The following is a 24,452-nucleotide window of genomic DNA, read 5'->3' on the forward strand; positions in this document are numbered from 1 at the left end:
AGGGATGATCTAGACTCAGATCCCTGTCCTCGTGGAACTTACATTCTAGTGGAAAGAAAGACAGTGAAGTTACAGACACAGCATCGTGGTAAATACTAGGAAGAAAAATAAAGCAGGGTGAGAGGATGAAGTGATGGCACGAGACCTCTTTTTAGACAGTGTGGTCAGGAGGACCTCTGTGAAGACGGGCATTTGAGCAGAAACCTGTGTGAAGTGACGGAGCAGACATTTGGAAACTCAGCTCTAGCTTTTTCAAGGCACTTCAGACTGAGATTATGCTACTTAAAACATATAAACACACACACATTTCAACTTCCGATGCTGTACATTGGATTTGGACATACTGAGTCCTTGTAGTATTATTTCAGAATCGATATGAGTGTCTGAAAGCAACATATTGGTCAGATTGCCATTATAAAAAACACTATCACTCATAAGAAGGATTTTTTTTTTTATTATTTTTTTGAGACGGAATCTTGTTCTGTTGCCCAGGCTGGAGTGCAGTGGTATGATCTCGGCTCACTGCAGCCTCAGCCTCCCAGGTTCAAGTGATTCTCCTGCCTCAGCCTCCCAAATAGCTGGGACTGCAGCTGCGTCCCACCACGCCTGGCTAATTTTTGTATTTTTAGTAGAGACGGGGTTTCACCATGTTGGCCAGGCTGGTCTCGAACTCCTGACCTCAAGTAATCCACCCACCTCAGCCTCCCAAAGTGCTGGGATTACAGGCGTGAGCCACTACTCCCTGCCCAAAAGAGCATACTTTTATTTTACTAGGTAGAAGGAAATAGGAACAATGACAGGTAATGAAATGGCAATAAAGAGGTGAGGAAGGCTTTGAAATCTTGTAAGCAGAGCAGCTCAGTGATATAGAGCTTCCAATGTAGCCATATGCTAGAAGCAAGTCAGTGAAATCAAGGAAGTCAAAGAACCATGAAGAGAACGTGTCAGAAGTGTCATCAGTATCTATCTTGAAGTCACCATGAAGGATAAGGATGGAGCACAGGGAAGAAAGGGAAAGGAGGGTGAGCTTCATGCTAAAGCTGTCTAGGGCAATAGATACTGCTAAGGAGTGTGGTCATAGAAACAGGTGGCAAGGCCTTAGAGTAAAAACTGGAGCATTCATCATGGAAGATCAATGGCATGGAAGGTTTATCAAGGAGCAGAAAGTAGGCCACACTCTCTTCCCCTGAGTCAGGGATTCTTTAACAAGATGCAGGCAGGGCGGGCACAGTGGCTCACACCTATAATCCCAGCACTTTGGGAGGCTGAGGCGGGTGGATCCCTTGGGGTCGGGAGTTCGAGACCAGCCTGACCAACATGGTGAAACCCCATCTCTCCTGAAAATACAAAAATAGCCAGGCGTAGTGGTGCACATCTGTAATCCCAGCTACTCAGGAGGATGAGGTGGGAGAATCGCTTGAAACCAGGAGGCAGAGTTTGCAGTGAGCCGAGATTGTGCCATTGCACTCTGGCCTAGGTGACAGACCAAAAAAAAAAAAAAAATTAGCCAGGCATGGTAGCACTCACCTGTAGTCCCAGCTACTTGGGAGGCTGAGGCAGGAGTATCACTGAACCCGGGAGATGGAGGTTGCAGCGAGCCAAGATTGCACCACTACACTCCAGATTGGGCAACGGAAAGAGACTCCATTTCAAAAAAAAAAAAGACGTGAGTGCCGGACGTGGTGACTCACACCTGTCATCCCAGCACTTTGGAAGGCCAAGGTGGGCAGATCACCTGAGGTCAGGAGTTTGAGACCAACCTGGCCAACATGGTGAAACCCCGTCTCTACTAAAAATACAAAAATTAGCTGGGCGTGGTGGCGCATGCCTGTAGTCCCAGCTACTTGGGGGGCTGAGGCAGGAGAATCACTTGAACCTGGGAGGCGGAGATTGCAGTGAGCCGAGATCGCACCACTGCATGCACTGCAGCCTGGTGACAGCAAGTCTCTGTCTCAACAACAACAACGACAACAACAACAAAAGAATTTTAAGGCAGCTGCTAATGAGATTTACTAGTTTCCAAATTAGGGTTTAATATACTCCTGCATTGAGAAAACTATTGAGTGGTTTATAATATACCAAGTTTGTCTTGAGCCAACCTGGGATCCAGCACATTGATCAATAAATAATAGTATCAAAAATGAAGCAATAAGAAATTACAGAACATCTGTCTAGCAAGATTAGGGAAAATAAATTTGTTTTAAAAAATTACAGAACAGAGGGTTTCATAAAAAAAGATTTCCTGTATTTCCTTATCAGGCTTTGAAAAACCCAAGACACTAACAAGATTGTTTTAGGACAGGCATGGGTGGCACACACCTGTAATCCCAGCTACTCGGGAGGCTGAGGCAGGAGAATCACTTGAACCCAGGAGGCGGAGGTTGCAGTGAGCAGAGATCGCGCCACTGCACTTCAGCCTGGGCAACAGAGCGAGTCTTCGTCTCAAAAAAAAAAGCTGTGAGAAAGATAGGCTTCTAAGTTAAGGCAAATCATTCATTCTGTCATTAAACAAATACAAACCAGGCACCTGTCATATGCCAAGTGATATTCAAAATGGCCCATGTAGACCTTTGTGAAGTATGTGGCCTAACAGACATTAAACAAACGTCTGTGAAACTGACAAAGTAAGGTAAGTTTTATGTGAGACATTCTCTTTTTATAATAATTCCTGTAAAGCAGTACTTAGGTAATGATATCATACTGTTTTGTTTTCTATTTTTCCTAAGAGCTAAAACGTCATCCTCTCTTCAGTGATGTAGACTGGGAAAATCTGCAGCATCAAACCATGCCTTTCATCCCCCAGCCAGATGACGAAACAGATACCTCCTATTTTGAGGCCAGGAATACTGCTCAGCACCTGACCGTATCTGGATTTAGTCTGTAGCACAAAAATTTTCCTCTTAGTCTAGCCTTGTGTTATAGAATGAGCTTGCATAATTATATACTCCTTAATACTAGATTGATCTAAGGGGGAAAGATCATTATTTAACCTAGTTCAATGTGCTTTTAATGTATGTTACAGCTTTCACAGAGTTAAAAGGCTGAAAGGAATATAGTCAGTAATTTAACCTCAAAACTGTATATAAAGCTTCAAAGCTTTTTTCATCTATTTATTTTGTTTATTGCACTTTATGAAAACTGAAGCATCAATAAAATTAGAAGACACTATTGAGAGTGAGCCACTAGCTTGATTTTCTTTCTCCTCTGATTTCAGTTCACTGTTCAGTTTAGTATTAAAATAACAAAATAATCATACAGTTCCATTTGATTGTAATTTACCTGCATATGATTACCTTCAAAAGCTGTGTTCTTGAGGGCAATCATTTAAGGCCATACTTGTGAACTCAGAAATGCAGCTGGAAGGCCAGGCGCAGTGGCTCATGCATGTAATCCCAGCACTTTGGGAGCCCGAGGCAGGCTGATCTTGAGGTCAGGAGTTCGAGACCATCCCAGCCAACATAATGAAACCCCATTTCTACTAAAAATACAAAAATTAGCCGGGCATGGTGGCAGGCGCCTGTAGTCCCAGCTACTCTGGAGGCTGAGGCAGGAGAATTGCTTGAACCCAGGAGGAGGAGGTTGTGGTGAGCCAAGATCGCGCCACTGCACTCCAGCCTGGGCAACAGAACAAGACTCCGTCTCAAAAAAATAAAGGCAGCTGGAAAATTCCTTCGCTTAGTAACTCCTTTGGGGAATAAGGAGTAAACAAAAAGACTAAGGCTTTCGCTTACTTTACTAATGATACAGTTTTGCCACCTTGATTTCTGTTGGTGTGTAGTCCACAATATGTATTTGTTTTAAATAGTACTGGAGGCCGGGTGCGATGGCTCATGCCTGTAATACCAGCACTTTGGGAGGTTGAGGCAGGCAAGTCGCTTGAGGCCTGGAGTTTGAGAGCAGCCTGGCCAACATGGCAAAACCCTGTCTCTACTAAAAATACAAAAATTAGCCAGGTATGGTGGTGCACACCTGTAGTCCCAGCTACTCAGGAGGCTGAGGCATGAGAATTGCTTGAACCTGGGAGGCGGAGATTGCAGTGAGCTGAGATCACATCACTGCACTTCAGCCTGGGCAACAGAATGAGACTCGGTCTCAAAAAACAAAATACTACTGGAACAATTAGGTGTGATATAATGTAGCAATTTGAATAGCTTGTTCAATTTTCACAGAAAATGTGATGCTTTACATCTTATTGTCATTTATTTAAAACATGCAACATTATCAGAAACAGACTGATCCTTAAAAAATAAAACATAATTTTCTTTTGCTTAATAAATATAACTATCACAAGTACATTATCTGTCAACATCATTCTTTTCAACAAAGCGAGACCCCATCTCTGAGGGAAAAAAAAAACTTGTTCCTTTTGCACATCGTGTTTAGTGTTTTTGCTTTCCATGACCATCCCAATAAACAGCCCTGTTATAATGTAGTTGACAAAATGTACAAATTTAAAATGGTTACAGTGAAAGATACACCATTATAATTAGTACTATATAATTGAATCCATGGGTTAATGGATTTACTGAGCTTGTTTTAGTAATAACTACTTAGATTTAATGGTCACTTCTAGTAAAATGTTCAAAATACAGTTGTTAAAAACTTTAATGTGAATTACATCTTTCCCTTAAATTAGGCAAAAGCATAGAATTATCTATTATCCTTTTATGGTATTTGCCAGTAGTAGAAATAAAAAAAGTTTTGGAATCAAACACAAATTGTTGAAATCACTGCTCTGCCACAATAAAAGGCCTCTGGCAAGTTAAACTGAGCTACTGATGACTCACTGTATAGTGGGGATTAATAGTGATTAATTTGGAGAGTTGGAATGAACAGAGTAGATTAAGGAACAAGCCAATTTAGTTGCTACCCAGGATATTAACCTTAACAGGGACTTGAAAACATTACTGAATAATCGGGGAAATGTTCTCTGAGCATATTCCCAATGCAGAAGACAATGGCCTTGAGTGGAAAGTTACAAACACTGTTTACCAGCAGATCTAGCATGTGAAGCTATAGTCACTTGAAATTCAGCCACAGGTAAGGCATGCTGTAATGGTATTTATTGGGAACAGCTGACTTAATATCTAAATTTATACCTGTCAAGATGTAGATTCAGACACTTGCTAGGGAAAAACCTAAGAGGAAAGAACAATGGGAAAAAGGGAATGGTTTTGACAGCTGATGTATATGTGTGCATGCACGTCTTTAAAAAACAACAACGGTCACCAATAGAAATCCATGCATCTTTTGCTATGAAGGAAATCAGAATATATCATCCTAAAATGCCTCTTTGACATAAAAATATTTTTGAGCTAAAGGCAGTTAAGAAGCAGCAAACTGAGGAAAGCTCTCCCCATCCCCCTGCCTTTCTGCCCAAAGGCAGGATATAAATTCTCCTTTGCTGGAGACAATTCTAGAGTCTTATCTACCAGGGACAGCACCAGAGGAATTGGCAAAAAAACCTTATTCAATTAGTTTCCTCCCACATACAGTGTTTGCCTTCCCAAAGGTTCCAGTCCTTGGAAGCCTAAAACCACTTTCCTCTGTCCTGTCATTTCTCTACAAATGTATTGTTCTTTGTTGGCCAGGCTGGTCTCAAACTCCTGACTTCGTGATCCACCTGCCTTGGCCTCCCGAAGTGCTGGGATTACAGGCGTGAGCTGCCCGGCCAGCTATATACAGTTTGTATTAATAAAAAATAATCTGTGGCTGGGCATAGTGGTTCACGCCTTTATTTCCAGCACTTTGGACAGCCGAGGTGGGATGATTGCTTGAGGCCAGGAGTTAGAGACTACCCTGGCCAACATAGCAAGACCCTGTCTCTATCTAAATTTTTAAAAAACCGTTATTCTCAGCAAACTATCGCAAGGACAAAAAAACCAAACACCACATGTTCTCACTCATAGGTGGGAACTGAACAATGAAAACACTTGGACACAGGAAGGGGAACATCACATACCGGGGCCTGTCATGTGGTGGGGGGAGGGGGGAGGGATAGCATTAGGAGATATACCTAATGTAAATGACGAGTTAATGGGTGCGGCACACCAATATGGCACATGTATACATATGTAACAAACCTGCACGTTGTGCACATGGACCCTAGAACTTAAAGTATAATAAAAATATATATATAAAAAATAAACTTTTGTTTTCACAATGGCATAATGTTTATTGGACGAATTTAGAAAGAAAAAGAGTAAAAAGAAAAAATAAGTTGGTATCTCTTAAAGGAAAATGTTTTATTCTTACACGACAAATGCAAAATAATAATAATAGATGTGACTTTTTTTCCTTTGGAGCTCCAAAATAAAAATATGAGTAAACACTTATCTAAAAAAAAAAAAAAATTGTTTTTTAGGCTGGGCATGGTGGCTTACGCCTGTAATCTCAGCACTTTGGGAGGCTGAGACGGGTGGATCATAGGAGGTCAGGAGTTTGAGACCAACCTGGCCAACATGGTAAAACCCCGTCTCTACTAAAAATATAAAAATTAGCCAGGCGTGGCCGGGCACAGTGGCTCATGCTTGTAATCCCAGCACTTTGGGAGGCCGAGGCGGGCGGATCACGAGGTCAGGAGATCGAGACCACGGTGAAACCCTGTCTCTACTAAAAATACAAAAAATTAGCCAGGCGTGGTGGTGGGCGCCTGTAGTCCCAGCTACTCGGAGAGGCTGAGGCAGGAGAATGGCATGAACCCGGGAGACGGAGCTTGCAGTGAGCCGAGATTGCGCCACTGCACTCCAGCCTAGGCGACAGAGCGAGACTCCGTCTCAAAAAAAAAAAAAAAAAAAAAAAATTAGCCAGGTGTGATGGTGCGTGCCAGTAATCCCAGCTGCTCGGGAGGCTGAAGCTGGAGAATTGCTTGAACCTGGGAGGTGGAGGTTACAGTGAGCCAAGATGGCGCCATTGCACTCCAGCCTGGGTGACAGAATGAGACTCTGCCTCAAATAAAATTATTTAAAAATGTTTTGTCCCACCCCCATTAAATGTTAAACAAATCCAGACATTATGTTTGAAGAATGGCCTGTTTATCTCGGTCCACCTATGTTAGAATTAAGTAAGATGAAGTACATAGCAAACATAAAAGGTGTTTAATAAATGATAATTATTTGAACCCTATGTACCCTACTGCTTCCTGGAATATGCACTTTAATTTTGGGTTTGGGAAGTGGTACTATATAAAGCCTTGCTGTTATGCTCCAAAACATCTTGAAGGACATTCAGGTCTAATTGCTCTATTTGCTACAAAGAACTGTCTTATTTTTAGCCATTTATAAAAATGCTGAGAGTCCAGAATATAGTACAAATATTTACTGTTTACACCAGGTCTTTCAATTAGTACCAAGCCAACTATGGATGAGTCATTCTTTTAACTGTGTGGAAAGTGTATTGTACAGGACAACCTTTGAAGGAAGGAGACTGAATAAAAGGCTTCTGCACCAGCCCACCTGCATTCAAGACATATTTTAGAGGTAGGAGCAACAGGCCTTTACTGATATATGGGATGAGGCAGGTGAGAGAATGGAAGAACCACATTTGACACCTAACTTCTGGCTTGAGCAGTTGAGTCGATTGTGGTGCTACACCCTGAACTGGAATGAGGGACAGGATGGGTAGACATACTAATAAGTTTGAGATGTCTGTGAGACACCCAAATAAAGAATTCAAGAAATCAGTTGGACACCTCCAAATAAAAATGGTATGTCTGCAAATTCTTTTACACTCTTCCTTCAACAGGTGAATGAATAAACAGAGGCACATCTATATAATGGGATATTATTCAGCGCTAAGAAGAAATGAACCACAATGAAAAGACACAGACGAATCTTAAGTGCATATTACTAACTGGAAGAAGGCAGTCTGACAAGGCGACACACTATATGATTCCAAATATATGACACTGTAGAAAAGGCACAACTATAGAGACAGTAAAAGGATCTGTGGTTGCCAGAAGTTAGGAGGGAAGGATGACTAGGTGGAGCACAGAGGATTTTTTAGGGCAGTGAAACTACTCTGTGTGATATAATGGTGGATACATATTTTAAATTTGTCAAAACTCATAGGATGTACACTAAGAATGAGCTCCATGGTAATGATATGTTCATGTTGGTTCATCAGATGAAACAAATGTACCACTCCACCAGATGTTGACGGTGGAAGAGGTTGTGCAGGTGGGGCAGGGGGAGAGGAGGGTGGAATATGGGAGCTCTACTTTCCACTTGATTTTGTTGTAAACCTAAAACAGTTCTAAAAAAGTCTATGGCCAGATGCGGTGGCTCACGCCTGTAATCCTAACACTTTGGGAGATCGAGGCGGGCGGATCACCTGAGGTCAGGAGTTTAAGACCAGCCTGGCCAACATGGTGAAACCCCATCTCTACCAAAAATACAAAAAATTAGCTGGGTGTGTGGTGGTGGGTGCTAATAATCCCAGCTACTCAGGAGGCTGAGGCAAGGGGAATCACTTGAACCCGGGGGGGCAGAGGTTGCAGTGAGCAGAGATTGCACCTCTGCACTCCAGCCTGGGTGATGAGAGGGAAACTCTGTCTCAAAAAAAATAAATAACAATAAAGTCTATAAATAACCTAACAACGCATCTTAACTAGGAAAGCAAAAACAAACCCAAAATTAGTAGAAGAAATAACAGCAGAAACAAATGAAACAAACTCCCCAAAATACAAAAGATTTTTAAAAATGAACTTGGTTTACTTTGAAAACAAAATCAACAAACCTTTAGCCAGACTAAGAAAAAGGAATACCCAAGTAAATAAAATCAAAGATGAAAAAGGAGACATGACAACTGATACCGCAGAAATCTGAAGAATCATCAGAGACTACCGGGAACAGACATATGCCAAAAAACTGAAAAACCTACAAGAAATGGATACATTCCTTGACACATTTTTTTTAAGTCTACATCCAAAGTAGTGATTGTGAAAAAAAAAAAATAAATGAAAAAAAAAGTCTACTAGGGGCTGGAGATGGGGTGGCTTAAACACACTCTCTCGTAGTTCCATGAAATAAATCCCAGAGAGTAACTGACTGCTGGTTCTATGCCCATCACTGGGATGTCACTGTGGTCAGAAGAATGGGATATAAGCTGACCAGGTTGAGTCACATGTCCATTACTGTGAGTCGCGATGGGGCAGCAATGGGTGTAGCTGGGTGTTCCATTTAGCAGCCTCACCAGAATCACTGGATTCTGGTGGAAGAGGAAGAGCACTCCAAGGGAAGAGGGGAGGGGACAGAAGAGAGGGGAAAGGGTGACCAATAAAATTTAAAAAGTAATTGATACTCCCTTGCCTGATTTTATGTAGGTATAAAAAGTTCTCTTCAGGCTGGGCGCGGTGGCTCACAGCAGTAATCCCAGCACTTTGGGAGGCCGAGGCGGGTGGATCACGAGGTCAGGAGTCCAAGACTAGCCTGGCCAATATGGTGAAACCCTGTCTGTACTAAAAATACAAAAATTAGGCGGGCGTGGTGGCAGGTGCCTGTAATCCCAGCTACTCAGGAGGCTGAGGCAGAGAATTGCTTGAACCCGGAAGGTGGAGGTTGCAGTGAGACGAGATCATGCCACTGCACTCCAGCCTGCTGGGCGACAGAGTGAGACTCTGTTTCAAAAAAAAAAAAAAAAAGTTATCTTCAACACATATTAAAGAATTGAAACAAGGGAGGAAATTTCTCTATTTCTCTTTTTTTAATGTTTTTCTTTCTGTTCTTCCTTCCTCCCTCCCTCCCTTCCTCTCTTTCTTTCCCTCCTTCTTGTTTTGTGTGTGTGTGTGTGTGTGTGTGTGTATGTCTTGCTCTGTTTCCCAAGCTGGAGTGCAGTGGCAAGTTAATCACCTGAGTTCGAGACCAGCCCGGCCAACATGGAGAAACCCTATCTCTACTAAAAATACAAGAAATTATCCAGGCAACGTGGCTGGCGCCTGTAATCCCAGCTACTTGAGAGGCTGAGGCAAGAGAATCGCTTGAACCTGGGATGCGGAGGTTGCAGTGAGCCGAGATTGCGCCACTCACTGCACTCCAGCCTGGGCAACACGGCGAGACTCAGTCTCAAAAGAAAAAAATAATAATAACTGGTAAGAACTGATACTACTCTTGATCTTAGCCAAAAGGCTGAGAAGTGATTAAATAATTTTGTATACAAAAATATAACTATGAGAGCCAGTTCTTGCCAATGAGATGTGAGGAGTCTCCTGTGTGGGACTTTCAAGAAAGTTACTGTTTCCTGATCAGATGGAAAAATACAACTGTTAATTGGCTTCTGCGCTTCACTGTGTGCCTACCTATAATGTAGACATTAGATCTAAATGTACTTCACTATCTTGCAAGCATGAAGACAAAAGCTACACACTAAAGATGGGAGAAAGAAAGACAGGAGGAGCCTGTCTACCTAATGGCATTGTGGAAGCACCTTCCCAGCCCTGGACGTCTATCTCCAGACTTATATCGAAGGAAAAGACCCAGTTACTTGGTCAAGCCACCACAGTTGGGTTTCTATTACATGAAGCAGAATAATGATACCTTAAATGATACATCACTTTTATCACTCTGTAGAAGTTACAAGTCATAGATGGGTATTAAAAACACAAAACCCAGGCCGGGTGCGGTGGCTCACACCTGTAATCCCAGCATTTTGGGAGCCTGAGGCAGGTGAGTCACCTGAGGTTGGGAGTTCAAGACCAGCCTGACCAACATGGAGAAACCCCATCTCTACTAAAAATACAAAATATTAGCCGGGTGTGTGGCATATGCCTGTAATCCCAGCTGCTCGGGAGGCTGAGGCAGGAGAATCACTTGAACCTGGGAGGTGGAGGTTGCAGTGAGCCAAGATGGCACCATTGCACTCCAGCCTGGGCAACAAGAGCGAAACTCCATCGCAATTAAAAAAAAAAATACAACCCTCATCATATGTCATATAAGACCAGAGATTTGTATTTAAGATGGTTGATTAGGGCTGGGTGCGGTGACTCACACCTGCAATCCCAGCACTTTGGGAGGCAGAGGCAGGAAGATCACCTGATGTCAGGTGTTCAAGACCAGCCTGGCCAACATGGCAAAACCCCGTCTCTACTAAAAATACAAAAAAATTAGCCAGGTGTGGTGGTGGGTGCCTGTAATCCCAGCTATGTGGGAGGCTGAGGCAGGAGAATCACTGGAACCTGGGAGGCAGAGGTTGCAGTAAGCTGAGATCACACCACTGCGGTCCAACTGGGCAGCAGAGCAAGACTCCATCTCAAATAATAATAATAATAATAATAATAATAATAATAATAATAATAATAAGATGGTTGATTAGGGTTCACTGTGTGGCTGTGGGAAGCTATTTATTTGGTATAAGAACTGAAACCAGCTGGGCGCAGTGACTCAAGCCTGTAATCCCAGCACTTTGGGAGGCTGAGGCAGGTGGATCACGAGGTCAAGAGATGGAAACCATCCTGGCCAACATGGTGAAACCCTGTCTCACCTAAAAATACAAAAATTAGCTGGGCGTGGTGGCACGTGCCTGTAGTCCCAGCTACTTGGGAGGCTGAGCCAGGAGAATCGCTTGAACCTGAGAGACGGAGGTTGCAGTGAGCCGAGATCGTGGCACTGCACTCTGGCCTGGCAACAGAGCGAGACTCTGTCTCAAAAAAAAGTAAAACCAAGAATCTGACTGGATTGCTAATATTCTCAACCAGATGACTAAATAAGTTAAATTTCATCCCAGTTTCTGATTTTTATCAAATTGTATGGAATAGCATGGCTTTATTTTGAGAGTCATAATTACTTTATGTGCAACTACTACTTACTCTCATTGAATTCTTACCTAATCAATGGGCTAACAGTAACAAGTAATAAAAGCCATATCATTTCTCATTAACCTTTTATTTTTAACTTAGTTTTACAATAAACAGAAAAGAAGTTATCATTAAAAAAATACCATAGCTGTCAAATTTAAATGAGGTTCTTATTAAACAAAGCAGAAACACTATATCCTATAATTACATCTTTACTTTTATATACAAGAACTGTGTGCAAAGTGCTTTTCAAACTATAAAATAAGACTTTGGAACAGGATAGAAATGGTTATCCCTAGGAGTTAGTTATCCCAGACTGCTTGTAATGATTCACAACTGCTTACACTCTTAATTTGCATTTTATTTATATACTAAGAGAAAAGACACTTTTTACTGATGCCATATTGATATCTAATTTTTGAAAATAAACTTTGATCCACAGGTCTAAATGTTATTGTTACATATAAATTCAGTTGCTTGCTTCACTTTTTCCTAAATAAATAGGGAACACTTTTTTAAAAGCAAATAGTAGTAGATCCCTTTAGACAGACATATTTTAATCAGTATGGGATTAAATAATTAAAGTTATTTGAAAGAAAAAAAATAAGGAAAAAAGAGTTTGGGAGAAGTAAATTGTATTCTTATACTTTTCAGGCAAACAAAGAACCATCCTGTATACTAAAGACAGATTATTTCTTATTTAAAACACTCTGAACATATGATGCTAAACCCAACATCGTACATCTTAAGAATGCTTAAAAATTATTTGCCACAGGCCAGGCGCAATGGCTCACGCCTGTAATCCCAGCACTTTGGGAGGCCGAGGCAGGCAGATCACCTGAGGTTGGGAGTTTGAGATCAGCCTCACCAACATGGAGAAACCCCGTCTCTACTAAAAATATAAAATTAGGCAGGCATGGTGGCGCATGCCTGTAATCCCAGCTACTCGGGAGACTGAGGCAGGAGAATTGCTTGAACCCAGGAGGTGGAGGTTGCAGTGAGCCAAGATCGCGCCATTGCCCTCCAGCCTGGGCAACAAGAGAGAAACTCCGTTTTAAAAAAAAATTATTTGCTACAAAGACTGCATCAAAGAAATCTTCAAAGCACAAGGTACATCTAAGTGAGCAGGAAGTTTTGGAAGGCATACAGGAAAAGTCTCCAAGGATCTAAATTATAGTCTTCTTTTTAGTCTAGATGAGAGAGGTGGGGAAGAGGGACTTAAATTTGTTAGTTGGGCATGCCTTATTCCTATGGAAGCATTTGGCCCGTTAGCTTGCAAATCCTTCCAGTACTCTGTGAAGTAGGTGTATCTAAAATAGTATACCCCGAAGGAAAAACTAGGCACTAAGAGGTTAAGAGTCCAGTCTGTATAGTTCATCAGTTGCAGAAAAGTGATTTTCATGTGTTTCCTTTTTGACTGTTGTAAAAACAGTATAAATAAGTTTTCATTTTATATTTCAAAGCACCCTATGAAGCAGACACTAGATATCCTCAGTTAAACAAAAATGATTACAAAGGAATACATTTATATGATTGAATAAAAACCTTATTAATCATCTACAGGCTCAGAATACACTTTTAAACCTATATGAAGCTCATTCTTCACCATTTCCATCAGCGGGTTATGTCTAGTCTGCAAATCATTTGTAAAAACTCAGTCTGGTACACAGGACTCCACTTTTTAATAATGGTGCCTGAACACCAAACTCAAGAGTTGTGAATGCCCAAGAAAGATTATGGGCAGCCCACAAAGTGAATATGACGATTCTTCCTGTGGTTTTCTACTACGTAGCATGGCAACTCCGTGACTAAGATATAAAGTCGATTACATCTCATTTGAAATTCACTCCTGGTTTGCATTCTTTCTTTTATTTAATTTAGAAAATTAGAAATAATAACTTATAAATTTGATCTCCTTATCACAATGGTACCTTTGAAAAGCAGCTTATGTTACTCTATGGAAGATAATCAGGTAAACATGTTACCAAATGATCATTAATAATTTAATGTCCTTCAAGTTCAAGGGCAGGGTAAATCTGTTTATACTACTTATAACCTAGTAGAGATTGATTATTCAAGTATCAGCAATATTAGTCCTTAAAATGTTATCGTTTGTGTAGTGCAAAATATATATGTGTATATATGTACACAAACTAAACTACTGGACAACAAAAAGCAATGTAATCATCACAAACTAAGATTTTCTTGTGAACACCACAATCCAGTTCATTCTGAGGTCATCCAGTTCCAGTAGTCTTCTTGAGGAAAACACCATTTTCCTCAGTTCAGTTTTCTTTAAAAAGAAAATAAAAACCAATTTCCTGTGAGTATGAATGCAAATAATTCTCTGGATGGTAACATAATAATAATAACATTCAAATTCAAAATAAAACCATAATATTACCAACAGTCTTTATAAAACTACTTCATATGACTTGCAGCCTGATAGGAAAGATCCAGTTACAAGTGCTGAAATTACCAAACAGTTTTAAATTATTTATTTATTTATTTATTTATTTATTTATTGAGGCAAAGTCTTGCTCTGTTGTCCAGGCTGGACTGCAATGGTGCCATCTTGGCTCACTGCAACCTCCGCCTCCCGGGTACAAGCGATTCTCCTGCCTCAGCCTTGCAAGTAGCTGGCCTTACAGGTATGTGCCACCACACCTGGGTAATTTCTGTATTTTTAGTAGAGACGAGGTTTCGCCATTTTGAACTCCTGACCTCAGGTGATCTACCCACCTCGGCCTCCCAAAGTGTTGGGATTACAGGTGTTAGCCATGGCGCCCGGCCATCCCGGCCAGTTTTTAATAAATAATTTAAATGTACATTCATCCTCTCTTACTTTCTAGATTCTTACCCTTTTCTAATTGGCTACTACACAATTAAGATTTGTGGAAATGATTTCATAATTTTATCAAAATGGAACAGTTGTGAAGCAAATGCGTAACAAAACTGTAAGAGGATAATAGATGTATGACCTGGAGTATTCATTTAATCAACACGGATTATGTTTCTATTACTTTCCAGGCTCTGTGCCAGGCCCTGGGCATTCAGAGATAAATGAGGCAGGCTCTCAGGCCTCAAGACAGCTCTCAGTTTAGGTGGTGGGGGAGGAAGAGGCATATAAACCCCAAACTTGGATATATATAACGTGATGGTTTCAAAGACAGAAGAGTGAACGAGCTATCAGAAAAGGCTGAGCTTGTTAGCACAAGACACACAATCACATATGATCTGAGTTCTGCTCTAAAATCTACAAACCCTCCCCAGCACTCAAGATGCCAAAATGCCTGAAACTCTCATAACAGATTGATTCCTCTCTGTAGAAATACTCTTATGCAACTCCTTTGGCAGGAGTGATACTTTAAACAATCAGATCATTCCTTATCTTCTACAGAAATCCTCTTATGTACACCTCCTTGGCAGTGACATTTTAAATAGTCAGATCAACTTTCACATAACAGAAGGAGATCCCAGCAGCGTAAAGAAAACAGGCCCCTGGAGGAAGAGAATTGAAATGGTTGACAAAGACAAGAGAGATGTGGGTTGTAAAGACAAACTGCCTGAGTGAGGTTTTAGCAAAAATGTTAGCTGCAGGGTGCCTGAACAATTAGCAACACTTATCAAGAATCTGCAGGATGCAGATTACTACACACAATCCTTTGCAGATTTATAAAAGGGCAGACAAAGCCGGAACGGTAGCTCAAGCCTGTAATCCCAGCACTTTGGGAGGCCGAGGCGGGCGGATCACGTGGTTAGGAGATCAAGACCATCCTGCTAACAAGGTGAAACCCCATCTCTACTAAAAATACAAAAAATCAGCCGGGCGTGGTGGCACACACCTATAGTCCCAGCTACTTGGGAGGCTGAGGCAGGAGAATCGCTTGAACCTGGGAGGCGGAGGTTGCAGTGAGCCGAGATCACGCCACTGCACTCCAGCCTGGGTGACACAGCAAGACTCTGTCTCAAAATAAAAAAAAAAAAAAAAAAAGGGCCGGGCGCAGTGGCTCACGCCTGTAATCCCAGCACTTTGGGAGGCCGAGGCAGGCGGATCACAAGGTCAGGAGATCGAGACCATCCTGGCTAACACGGTGAAACCCCGTCTCTACTAAAAATACAAAAAATTAGCCGGGCGAGGTGGCAGGCGCCTGTAGTCCCAGCTACAAGGGAGGCTGAGGCAGGAGAATGGCGTGAACCCCGGGGGGCGGAGCCTGCAGTGAGCCGAGATCGCGCCACTGCACTCCAGCCTGGGTGAAAGAGCGAGACTCCGTCTCAAAAAAAAAAAAAAAAAAAAAAAAAAAAAAAAAGAGCAGAAAACTTGGCCTCGATGAACCCCCAATCTTTTTTTTTTTTTGAGACGGAGTCTTGCTCTGTCGCCCAGGCTGGAGTGCAGTGGCGCGCGATCTCGGCTCACTGCAACCTCCACCTCCCGGGTTCAAGCTATTCTGCTGCCTCAGCCTCCTGAAGTGCTGGGATTACAGGTGTGAGCCACTGTGCCCAGCCTGAACTCCCAATCTTCTAAGGTAATAGAGTGAACATAAATCACTGTCTTCAGAACTTTAGAATTGTTTTCAGGCTCTTAGTGAGGTCTTTCTGTTTTGTTTTGTTTTAAATCAACTTGCAAAATGGAGGGTATAGTGTGATAGAAGAAAAGTCACAGGGAACAACAGATAAGGGAACAGGAATAAATTCTGCCTTTCCCTTCGCCGCGGTGAATGCTGCTGTAGCTGCACTGCTGCAATTCCTTCCCCTCCTCAGAAGCCCGGGCCTGACTTTTTGTGTCAGTGCCTTCTGCCCTAGGCTCCATTTGGAGAATAATCCTCCTGAGACCCTCCCCACTCCCAACAAGTTTGTATTTATTACCTCTCTACCGAAGGCTGAATGTCCCCAGGAAGATTACATGATAGCAATTTAGGAATCTGGGCAGGCTGCTTAAGAAAACGGGTTAGTCGAGACTATCCTGGCCATCTCTACTAAAAATACAAAAACAAAATTAGCCGGGTGTGGTGGCAGGCTCCTGTAGTCCCAGCTACTGGGAAGACTGAGGGACAATGGCGTGAACCTGGGAGGTGGAGCTTGCAGTGAGCCAAGATTACACCACTGCAATCCAGCCTGAGCGACAGAGTGAGACTCTGTCGCAAAGAAAAAAAAAAAAAAGAAAACTGGTTAGAAACATCCTTTCCTTCAAAGTAATGTCAGAGGCATGTGAACCAGAGCAACTCCATTTTGAATAGGAGCTGGGTAAAATGAGGTTGAGACCTACTGGGCTGCATTCTCAGGTTAAGCCATTCTAAGTCACAGGATGAGATAGGAGGTCAGCACAAGATACAGGTCATAAAGACCTTGCTGATAAAACAGGCTGCAGTAAAGAAGCCGGCCAAAACCCACCAAAACCAAGATGGTGATGAGAGTGACCTCTGGTCGTCCTCACTGCTACACTCCCACCAGCACCATGACAGTTTACAAATGCCATGGCAATGTCAGGAAGTTACCCTATGTGGTCTAAAAAGGGGAGGCACGAATAATCCACACCTTGTTTAGAAATAACCACAAAAATGGGCAATGAGCAGCCATTATTCTATCCCTCTACTTTCTTTTTTCTCTTTTTTTTTTTTTTTTTTGAGATGGAGTCTCACTGTGTCGCCCAGGCTGGAGTGCAGTGGCACGATCTCAGCTTACTGCAACTTCCGCCTCCTGGGTTCAAGCGATTCCCCTGCCTCAACCTCCCAAGTAGCTGGGATTACAGGCACCAGACCACACCCAGCTAATTTCTGTATTTTTAGTAGAGATAGGGTTTCACCATGTTGGTCAAGCTGGTCTTGAACTCCTGACCTCAGGTGACCGGCTCACCTTGGCCTCCCAAAGTGCTGGGATTACAGGCGTGAGCCACCACACCCGGCCTATTCCTCTACTTTCTTAAACTTGCTTTCACTTTACTTTATGGAGTTGCCCTAAATTTTTTCTTGTGTGAGATCCAAGAACTCCCTCTTGGGGTCTGGATTGGGGCCCCTTTCTTGTAACAATAATAATTTAGGCCAGCCATGGTGGTTCAGTCCTGTAATCCCAGTACAAGAGAGGCTGAGGTGGGAGGATCTCTTGAGGGCAGGAGTTCAAGACTAGCCTGGACAATATAGTGAGACCCCATCTCAACAAAAATAAGAAAATTAGTTGACACCTGCCTATAGTCCCAGCTTCTCAGGAGGCTGAGGCAGCAGGATTGCTTGAGCCCAGGAGTGTGAGGCTGCATTGACCTCTGATTGTACCACCACACTGCAGCCCAGGCAAGACAGTGAGACGTTGTCTCAAATAGATAAATACATAAATAAAGTAATAGTTTAAGAGTAGTTTCTTAGACTTAACAGGTCTGCTTTCAGTATTTAACTCAAGGATAATTTTAATAGCAGAGTCGTCAGGCTAGACAACCAGGGACAGGTGTTACCACAGCAGACTGTTCAGGGCCTATTTCTGAACAAGAAGTCTGCAGGTATTGTTCTTCCTATCACATACAGAATTTTCTTCTGATCCATTGCAGAGTGATAACATAAGAAATCCCTTTTACTTTTAAATTTATATTATTCTACGCTAGAAAAAAAAACAGCAGACTTTATGTATTAATTTTAATGTTGAAGAAAAACGTATTTATTTTCAAAAGCTTATCACAGCTTGAGTGTGCTGGCTTACGCCTGTAATCCCAGCACTTTGGGAAGCCAAGGCAGCTGGATCACCTGAGATCAGGAGTTCAAGACCAGTCTGGTCAAAATGGCGACACCCTGTCTCTACTAAAAATACAAAAATTAGCTGGGCGTGGTGGCACATGCCTGTAGTTCCAGCTACTCAGGAGGCTGAGGCAGGAAAATCACTTGAACCCAGGACTCGGAAGTTGCAGTGAGCTGAGATCACGCGAGTGCACTTCAGCCTCCGGTCCTATATGTTTTATATATATATAGGACTATCCTGTATCTATCAGACATATCCTAGTATGTCTGTGTCCACATGCATATTTATTCAATAAAATGAAAGCTTTTCCATGTCTTATGGTACTTCCGTTTGCCATCTTGCCCAAAGAGGGATTCAGTCATAGACTCAACACACATTTACTGAGCACCTACTACATGCCAGACACTGTTTTGGGGGATGAGCTATAGGATGATCTCTATTATGAGTAGGGCACACCCTCTACTTGCCCACACTTTCCCCATCCTAATCAGATTTCTAGACCTTTCTCCTAATCTCTAACACAGAACCTATCTCTTCCAAACCATACAACTACTCTCTGGTCTTCATTCCTTTAACTATCAGAGAAAAATTGCTACACAATGTTAGATTAAAAGATGCCTAAGTCCCCTCAAGGCTAAAACTTATTTCCACCATATCAAATATGGCCCTACTTCCAACCACAGTTAATCTATTACATATATAAGCAAACAATACGTAAAAACACTATACCTCGTCAAAATGAAGTTGCACAGTGCTACAGAATTTGCAATTTGGAAGGATCAAACAGTTAACATGCAGTAAAAAACTTACAAAGGTTCAATAACAACCAAGTAGAAAATTAAAAATAGGAAAGCATTTCTCCATTCAGAGACATCTGTGAACAGCTAAAAGGGATATTTAGGAGAAATAGTGAACAACCTTTTACAAAACTTCTATTAGTAAAGAACATTTTAAACATTTTTAGAAAAACTCCAATTTTATGTGACTGTTGATGCAGAGTGTAGTTTGTTTTTTCAATCTTTAATGAAGTAATAAGCTGCTTCCATCTTAAGCATAAAATAAATTATTAACCAAATTAAGCTTTAGAGTTTTTTTTTTTTTTAAGCAAATTCCTCTACTCTCCAACTCCCAACTTTCTACAACGGAAACATGAAAAGGAACTTTGAGATGTATTAAAAATATGTAAACATCTACCTGTAGTGGCACTGAGCCCTGCTGCTTATATCCAGCATTACTACATACCTAACAAATGGTTGGTTCTTCTTTCCTATTACCAGGGATATTTAAATGTAAAACACTGTAGACCACTAAACCCAACCATCATAGGAGGAATTGAAAATGTGTAGAAGAAGAAAAGACCTTTCTTTTCTTCAGGTCTATATCTTTTTTTTTTTTTTTTGAGACAGTCTCACCCCATCACCCAGACTGGCATGTAGTGGCATGATCATGACTCACAGCAGCCTCAACCTCCTTGGCTCAAGTTGATCCTCCTGCCTCAGCCTCCCAAGTATCTGGGACTAGAGGTGTGCACCACCAACCTGGCTAATTTTTTTATTTAATTTTTTAAATTTTTTGTAGAGACAGTCTCACTTTCTTGCCCAGGCTGTTCTTGAATTCCTGGGCTCAAGCAATCCACCTATCTCAGCTTCCCAAAGTCCTGGGATTATAGACATGAGCCACCGCACCTGGCAACTTTTTAGATTTAAGGATTTTCTTGAACCCAAGGGTTTGGCCTCAGGTTATTCCTAACATGGACGGACTCAGAATTACTTTCAGGGATTCCAATCTATTATTTTCTGACCTATTTGAGGTATCTTGTCATCCCAAACTGGAATTCTGGCCCTTAAATTAAAGTAACCTCCGGCTGGGCACAGTGGCTTGTGCCTGTAATCCCAGCTCTTTGGGAGGCCAAGGTGGGCGCATCACCTGAGGTCAGGGGTTTGAGCCAGTCTGGCCAACATGGTGAAACTCCACCTCTACTAAAAATACAAAAATTAGCTGGGCATGATGGCACATGCCTGTAATCCCAGCTACTTGGGAGGCTGAGGCAGGAGAATCGCTTGAACCTGGGAGGCAGAGGTTGCAGTGAGCCGAGATCGTGCCACTGCACCCCAGCCTGGGCAACAAAAGCAAAACTCTATCTCAAAAAAATAAATTAATAAAATAAAATAAATTAAAAAAATAAAAGTACCTCCAAATTCCTTTTTAATTAATTGTTTAAAATAGAGACAGCATCTCCCTATATTGCCCAGGCTAGTCTCAAACTCCTTTGCTCAAGTAATCCTCCTGCTTCGCCCTCCCCAAAGTGCTGGGATTATAGGTGTGAGCCACCGTGCCTTTCAGAACATTGTTTCCTCACAAACCATAAAATTTAAAATGCATATAAACCACACCCAGTGGTATATGCCTGTAGTCCCAGCCACTCAGGAGGATGAGGCAGAAAGGATCACTTGAGTCAAGGAGTCTGAGGCTTCAGTGCACATGATCATACCTGTGAATAGCCACTGCCCTCCAGCCTGGGCAACAAAATGAGACCCAGTCTCAAAAAAAAAAGAAGTGTGTAGTAATTTTTTGTGTTGTTGCCTAAATCAAAGGTGTATAAATCCATCAGATGCTCTCAAATGAAAATGTTTTTAAGTCTAACAAGTACCTAGGAATCCACAAGACGATTTCCAAGGCAGTTTCAGTCTCAGGATAAATATAGAATGTTCACTATGACGATGTATCTATAAAATGGACCTAGCATCCCTTAATTGCTGCTGAAAACTCTGTCTACTATAGGTTATGAGAGTTATATACCATTTCAAATGATGAAACTGTTCTTACCTTCTCCTTCTTTGATAGTATAAATACACCAACCACTGTGCAATAAAAGGCCATATGATGGCAAACGTTAGCACACCAGGAGACATCTCGAAGGGCCACCAAGATGGTCTCTGAGAAAATATAATAAGCTTGTCACCAATCTATTCAATACTGCACGTATAAACTTAAAAACATACCTAATTCATAATTTTGAAAGTAGAAAAGAAAATTAGTACAAATCTCACTCCTGCTGAAAGGAGGAAGATATTCTGCATTTCAGAGTATAATTCAGGAAGCAGGCTTTCAGGAGTAGTTCAGACTTAAATAAACACAAAACAAGTATTTTTTAACTGCAAAGGTAGATTTCATTTGGAATGATTTAAATATTTGGTATAATCTAAATGTATTGTAACATATGAAACCATGGGCGGGGCGTGGTGGCTCACACCTGTAATCCCAGCACTTTGGGAGGCCGAGGTGGGCAGCTCATGAGGTCAGGAGATCGAGACCATCTTGGCTAACATGGTGAAACCCTGTCTCTACTAAAAATACAAAAAATTAGCCGGGCGTGGTGGCGGGCACCTGTAGTCCCAGCTACTTGGGAGGCTGAGGCAAGAGAATGGCGTGAACCCAGGAGGCAGAGCTTGCAGTGAGCTGAGATCACACCACTGCACTCCAGCCTGGGCAACAGAGTGAGACTCTGAATCAAACAAAAACAAAAACAACAACAAAAAAACACATGAAACCCTGGCATTTAAGTTTTTTAAAAAATGTCTTACCTGTGAGGTGGGCTGAGGAGTAGTCTGCAATGCTGATGTTGACGATTTTGCCTATAAATGCAAATGAAAGTGACTTAGCCTTGGAAAAACGAAAAACACAGTAATTATTCTATTTCCTATCTTTTTTTAAAAGGCAGAAATATTTAGGTTTTTTTGGTTGCTTTTGTTTACTTTATGTATAGAACAGTTGGAATGTAGAGATATTAGTTTATTCAGTATTTTTCTGCTAACTATACTTTGATTATCCTGAAACTAATACTTACCAAAGGACAAGTTCCCTAAAACGGCAAGCCAAACAATACTTTAATGCTTTAAATTTTTAGCTCAAATTATATAAGATTATGAAAATAAAACCTCAAATCAATCTAAACTCTTATGTTTACAGTCTTATTACATTACCTATTCAACTTTTCTTTTTGAGACACGATCTCGGCTCACTGCAACCGCTGCCTCACAATTAGCTGGGAGGCATGCACCACCACACCCAGCTAATTTTTGTATTTTTAGTAGTAGAGATGGGGTTTCACTATGTTGGCCAGGCCAGTCTCGAACTCCCGACCTCAGGTGATCCACCCACCTCAGCCTCCCAAAGTGTTGGTGTTATAGGCATGAGCCACCATGCCTGGCCCAATTTATTTCTTCTATGAGTCATCCAAGTGAATTATGCAAATTTGAAGGAAAAAAGTCCTTAAATCAAAATCTTTTGAACTTTATTATTGTATTGTATTTTTGTAGAGATGAGGTCTTGCTCTGTTGCCCAGGCTGTTGAGATCGTGGCTCACTGCAGCCTTGAACTCCGGGGTTCAAGCTATCATCCTGCCTCAGCCTTCTGAGTAGCTGGGCTGACCACCAAGTCTAGCTATTTTAATTTCATTTTTTTGGTAGACACAGGGTCTTGCCATGTTGCCCAGGCTGGTCTTGAACTCCTAGCCTCAGGTTATCCTCCTGCCTTGACCTCCCAAAGTGCTGAGATTATAGGTGTGAGCCATGGGCCTAGCCTAAAGTTTTCTATAACAGTGAAAAAGTAAATGTCTAAGAAAAAACATCAAAAGAATTTTAGCAGAATTTCAATATCACTAAAGATATTGAATATATGTAAAATATTCTTTTTTTTTTTTTTTTTTTTTTTTTTTTTTGAGACAGAGTCTCGCTCTGTCGCCCGGGCTGGAGTGCAGTGGCGCAATCTCGGCTCACTGCAAGCTCCGCCTCCCGGGTTCACGCCATTCTCCTGCCTCAGCCTCCGAGTAGCTGGGACTACAGGCGCCCGCCACAGCGCCCGGCTAATTTTTTTGTATTTTTTAGTAGAGACGGGGTTTCACCGTGGTCTCGATCTCCTGACCTCGTGATCCGCCCGCCTCGGCCTCCCAAAGTGCTGGGATTACAAGCGTGAGCCACCGCGCCCGGCCAAAATATTCTTAAAAAAAAAAAAAAAAAAACAAACATAGAGCATGCCAGGCTCAGTGGCTCACGCCTATAATCCCAAGCACTTTGGGAGGCCGAGGTGCGCTGATTACTTGAGCTTAGGAGTTTGAGACCAGCCTGGGCAACATGGCAAAACTCTGTTTCTACAAAAAATACAAAAATTAGCCAGACGTGGTGGTGTGCACCTGTAGTTCCAGCTACTTAGGAGACTGAGGTGGGAGGATGACTTGAGCCCAGGAGGTGAAGGTTACAGTGAGCCAAGGGCAGTGACGTGATCTAGGCTCACTGCAACCTCCGCCAACGGGGTTCAGGTGATTCTCATGCCTCAGCCTCCTGAGTAGCTGGGATTACAGGTATGCACCACCACGCCCAGCTAATTTTTTTTTTTTTTTTTTTTTTGAGACAGAGCCTCGCTCTGTTGCCCAGGCTGGAGTGCAGTGGCACGATCTCGGCTCACTGCAAGCTCCGCCTTCCGGGTTCACACCATTCTCCTGCCTCAGCCTCCCGAGTAGCTGGGACTACAGGCACCCACCACGACGCCCAGCTAATTTTTTGTATTTTTAGTAGAGACTGGGTTTCACCATGCTGGCCAGGCTGGTATCGAACTCCTGGCCTCAAGTGATCCCCTCACCTTGGCCTCCCAAAGTGCTGAAACTACAGGTGTGAGTCACCGTGCCCGGTCATAAGGCACTATTTTAAACTCTTTTTCCTTATACACCTTCTTGAGGATCTGATGAAGACAACAAGTCCTCTCCCATCAAAAATGCAAGATCAAAGACAAATGTGCATAGTATTTTAGGGTGTTCATGGACTCCTGGAAGTCTAGGAATTTGCAGTCTGATTAATAATAATATGTAACTGAGAGGCCAGGCACGGTGGCTCACACCTGTAATCCCAGCACTTTGGGAGGCTGTGGCGGGTGGATCACGAGTTCAAGA

At 42.1% G+C, this 24,452-nt stretch overlaps 2 protein-coding genes and 1 pseudogene across 27 annotated transcripts in view; 1 reads left to right on the forward strand and 2 right to left on the reverse strand.

The window, feature by feature from the left end:
• MASTL (microtubule associated serine/threonine kinase like) overlaps positions 1-4,293 on the forward strand; it is a 36,787-nt gene extending 32,494 nt beyond the window's left edge. For all 8 annotated transcript variants that reach the window (XM_055274973.2, XM_055274972.2, XM_055274975.2 and 5 more), the window contains one exon: positions 2,727-4,293. In XM_055274973.2, coding sequence (XP_055130948.1) covers positions 2,727-2,884 — 158 coding nt within the window. In that variant the 3' untranslated portion in view covers positions 2,885-4,293. The remainder of the gene's footprint in view (positions 1-2,726) is intronic.
• Positions 4,294-9,991: 5,698 nt separating this feature from the next.
• On the reverse strand, positions 9,992-10,136 carry LOC129481492 (uncharacterized; annotated as a pseudogene).
• Positions 10,137-11,857: 1,721 nt separating this feature from the next.
• The window catches only part of ACBD5 (acyl-CoA binding domain containing 5), a 47,784-nt gene continuing 35,189 nt past the window's right edge, over positions 11,858-24,452 (reverse strand). For all 19 annotated transcript variants that reach the window (XM_055274981.2, XM_055274979.2, XM_055274990.2 and 16 more), the window contains 3 exons: positions 22,093-22,143; positions 21,335-21,444; positions 11,858-14,081 (listed from right to left, as the gene is read on the reverse strand). In XM_055274981.2, coding sequence (XP_055130956.1) covers positions 14,069-14,081; positions 21,335-21,444; positions 22,093-22,143 — 174 coding nt within the window. In that variant the 3' untranslated portion in view covers positions 11,858-14,068. The remainder of the gene's footprint in view (positions 14,082-21,334; positions 21,445-22,092; positions 22,144-24,452) is intronic.

This window comes from Symphalangus syndactylus, chromosome 4, assembly GCF_028878055.3.
Source record: "Symphalangus syndactylus isolate Jambi chromosome 4, NHGRI_mSymSyn1-v2.1_pri, whole genome shotgun sequence".
NCBI classification, from domain to species: domain Eukaryota; kingdom Metazoa; phylum Chordata; class Mammalia; order Primates; family Hylobatidae; genus Symphalangus; species Symphalangus syndactylus.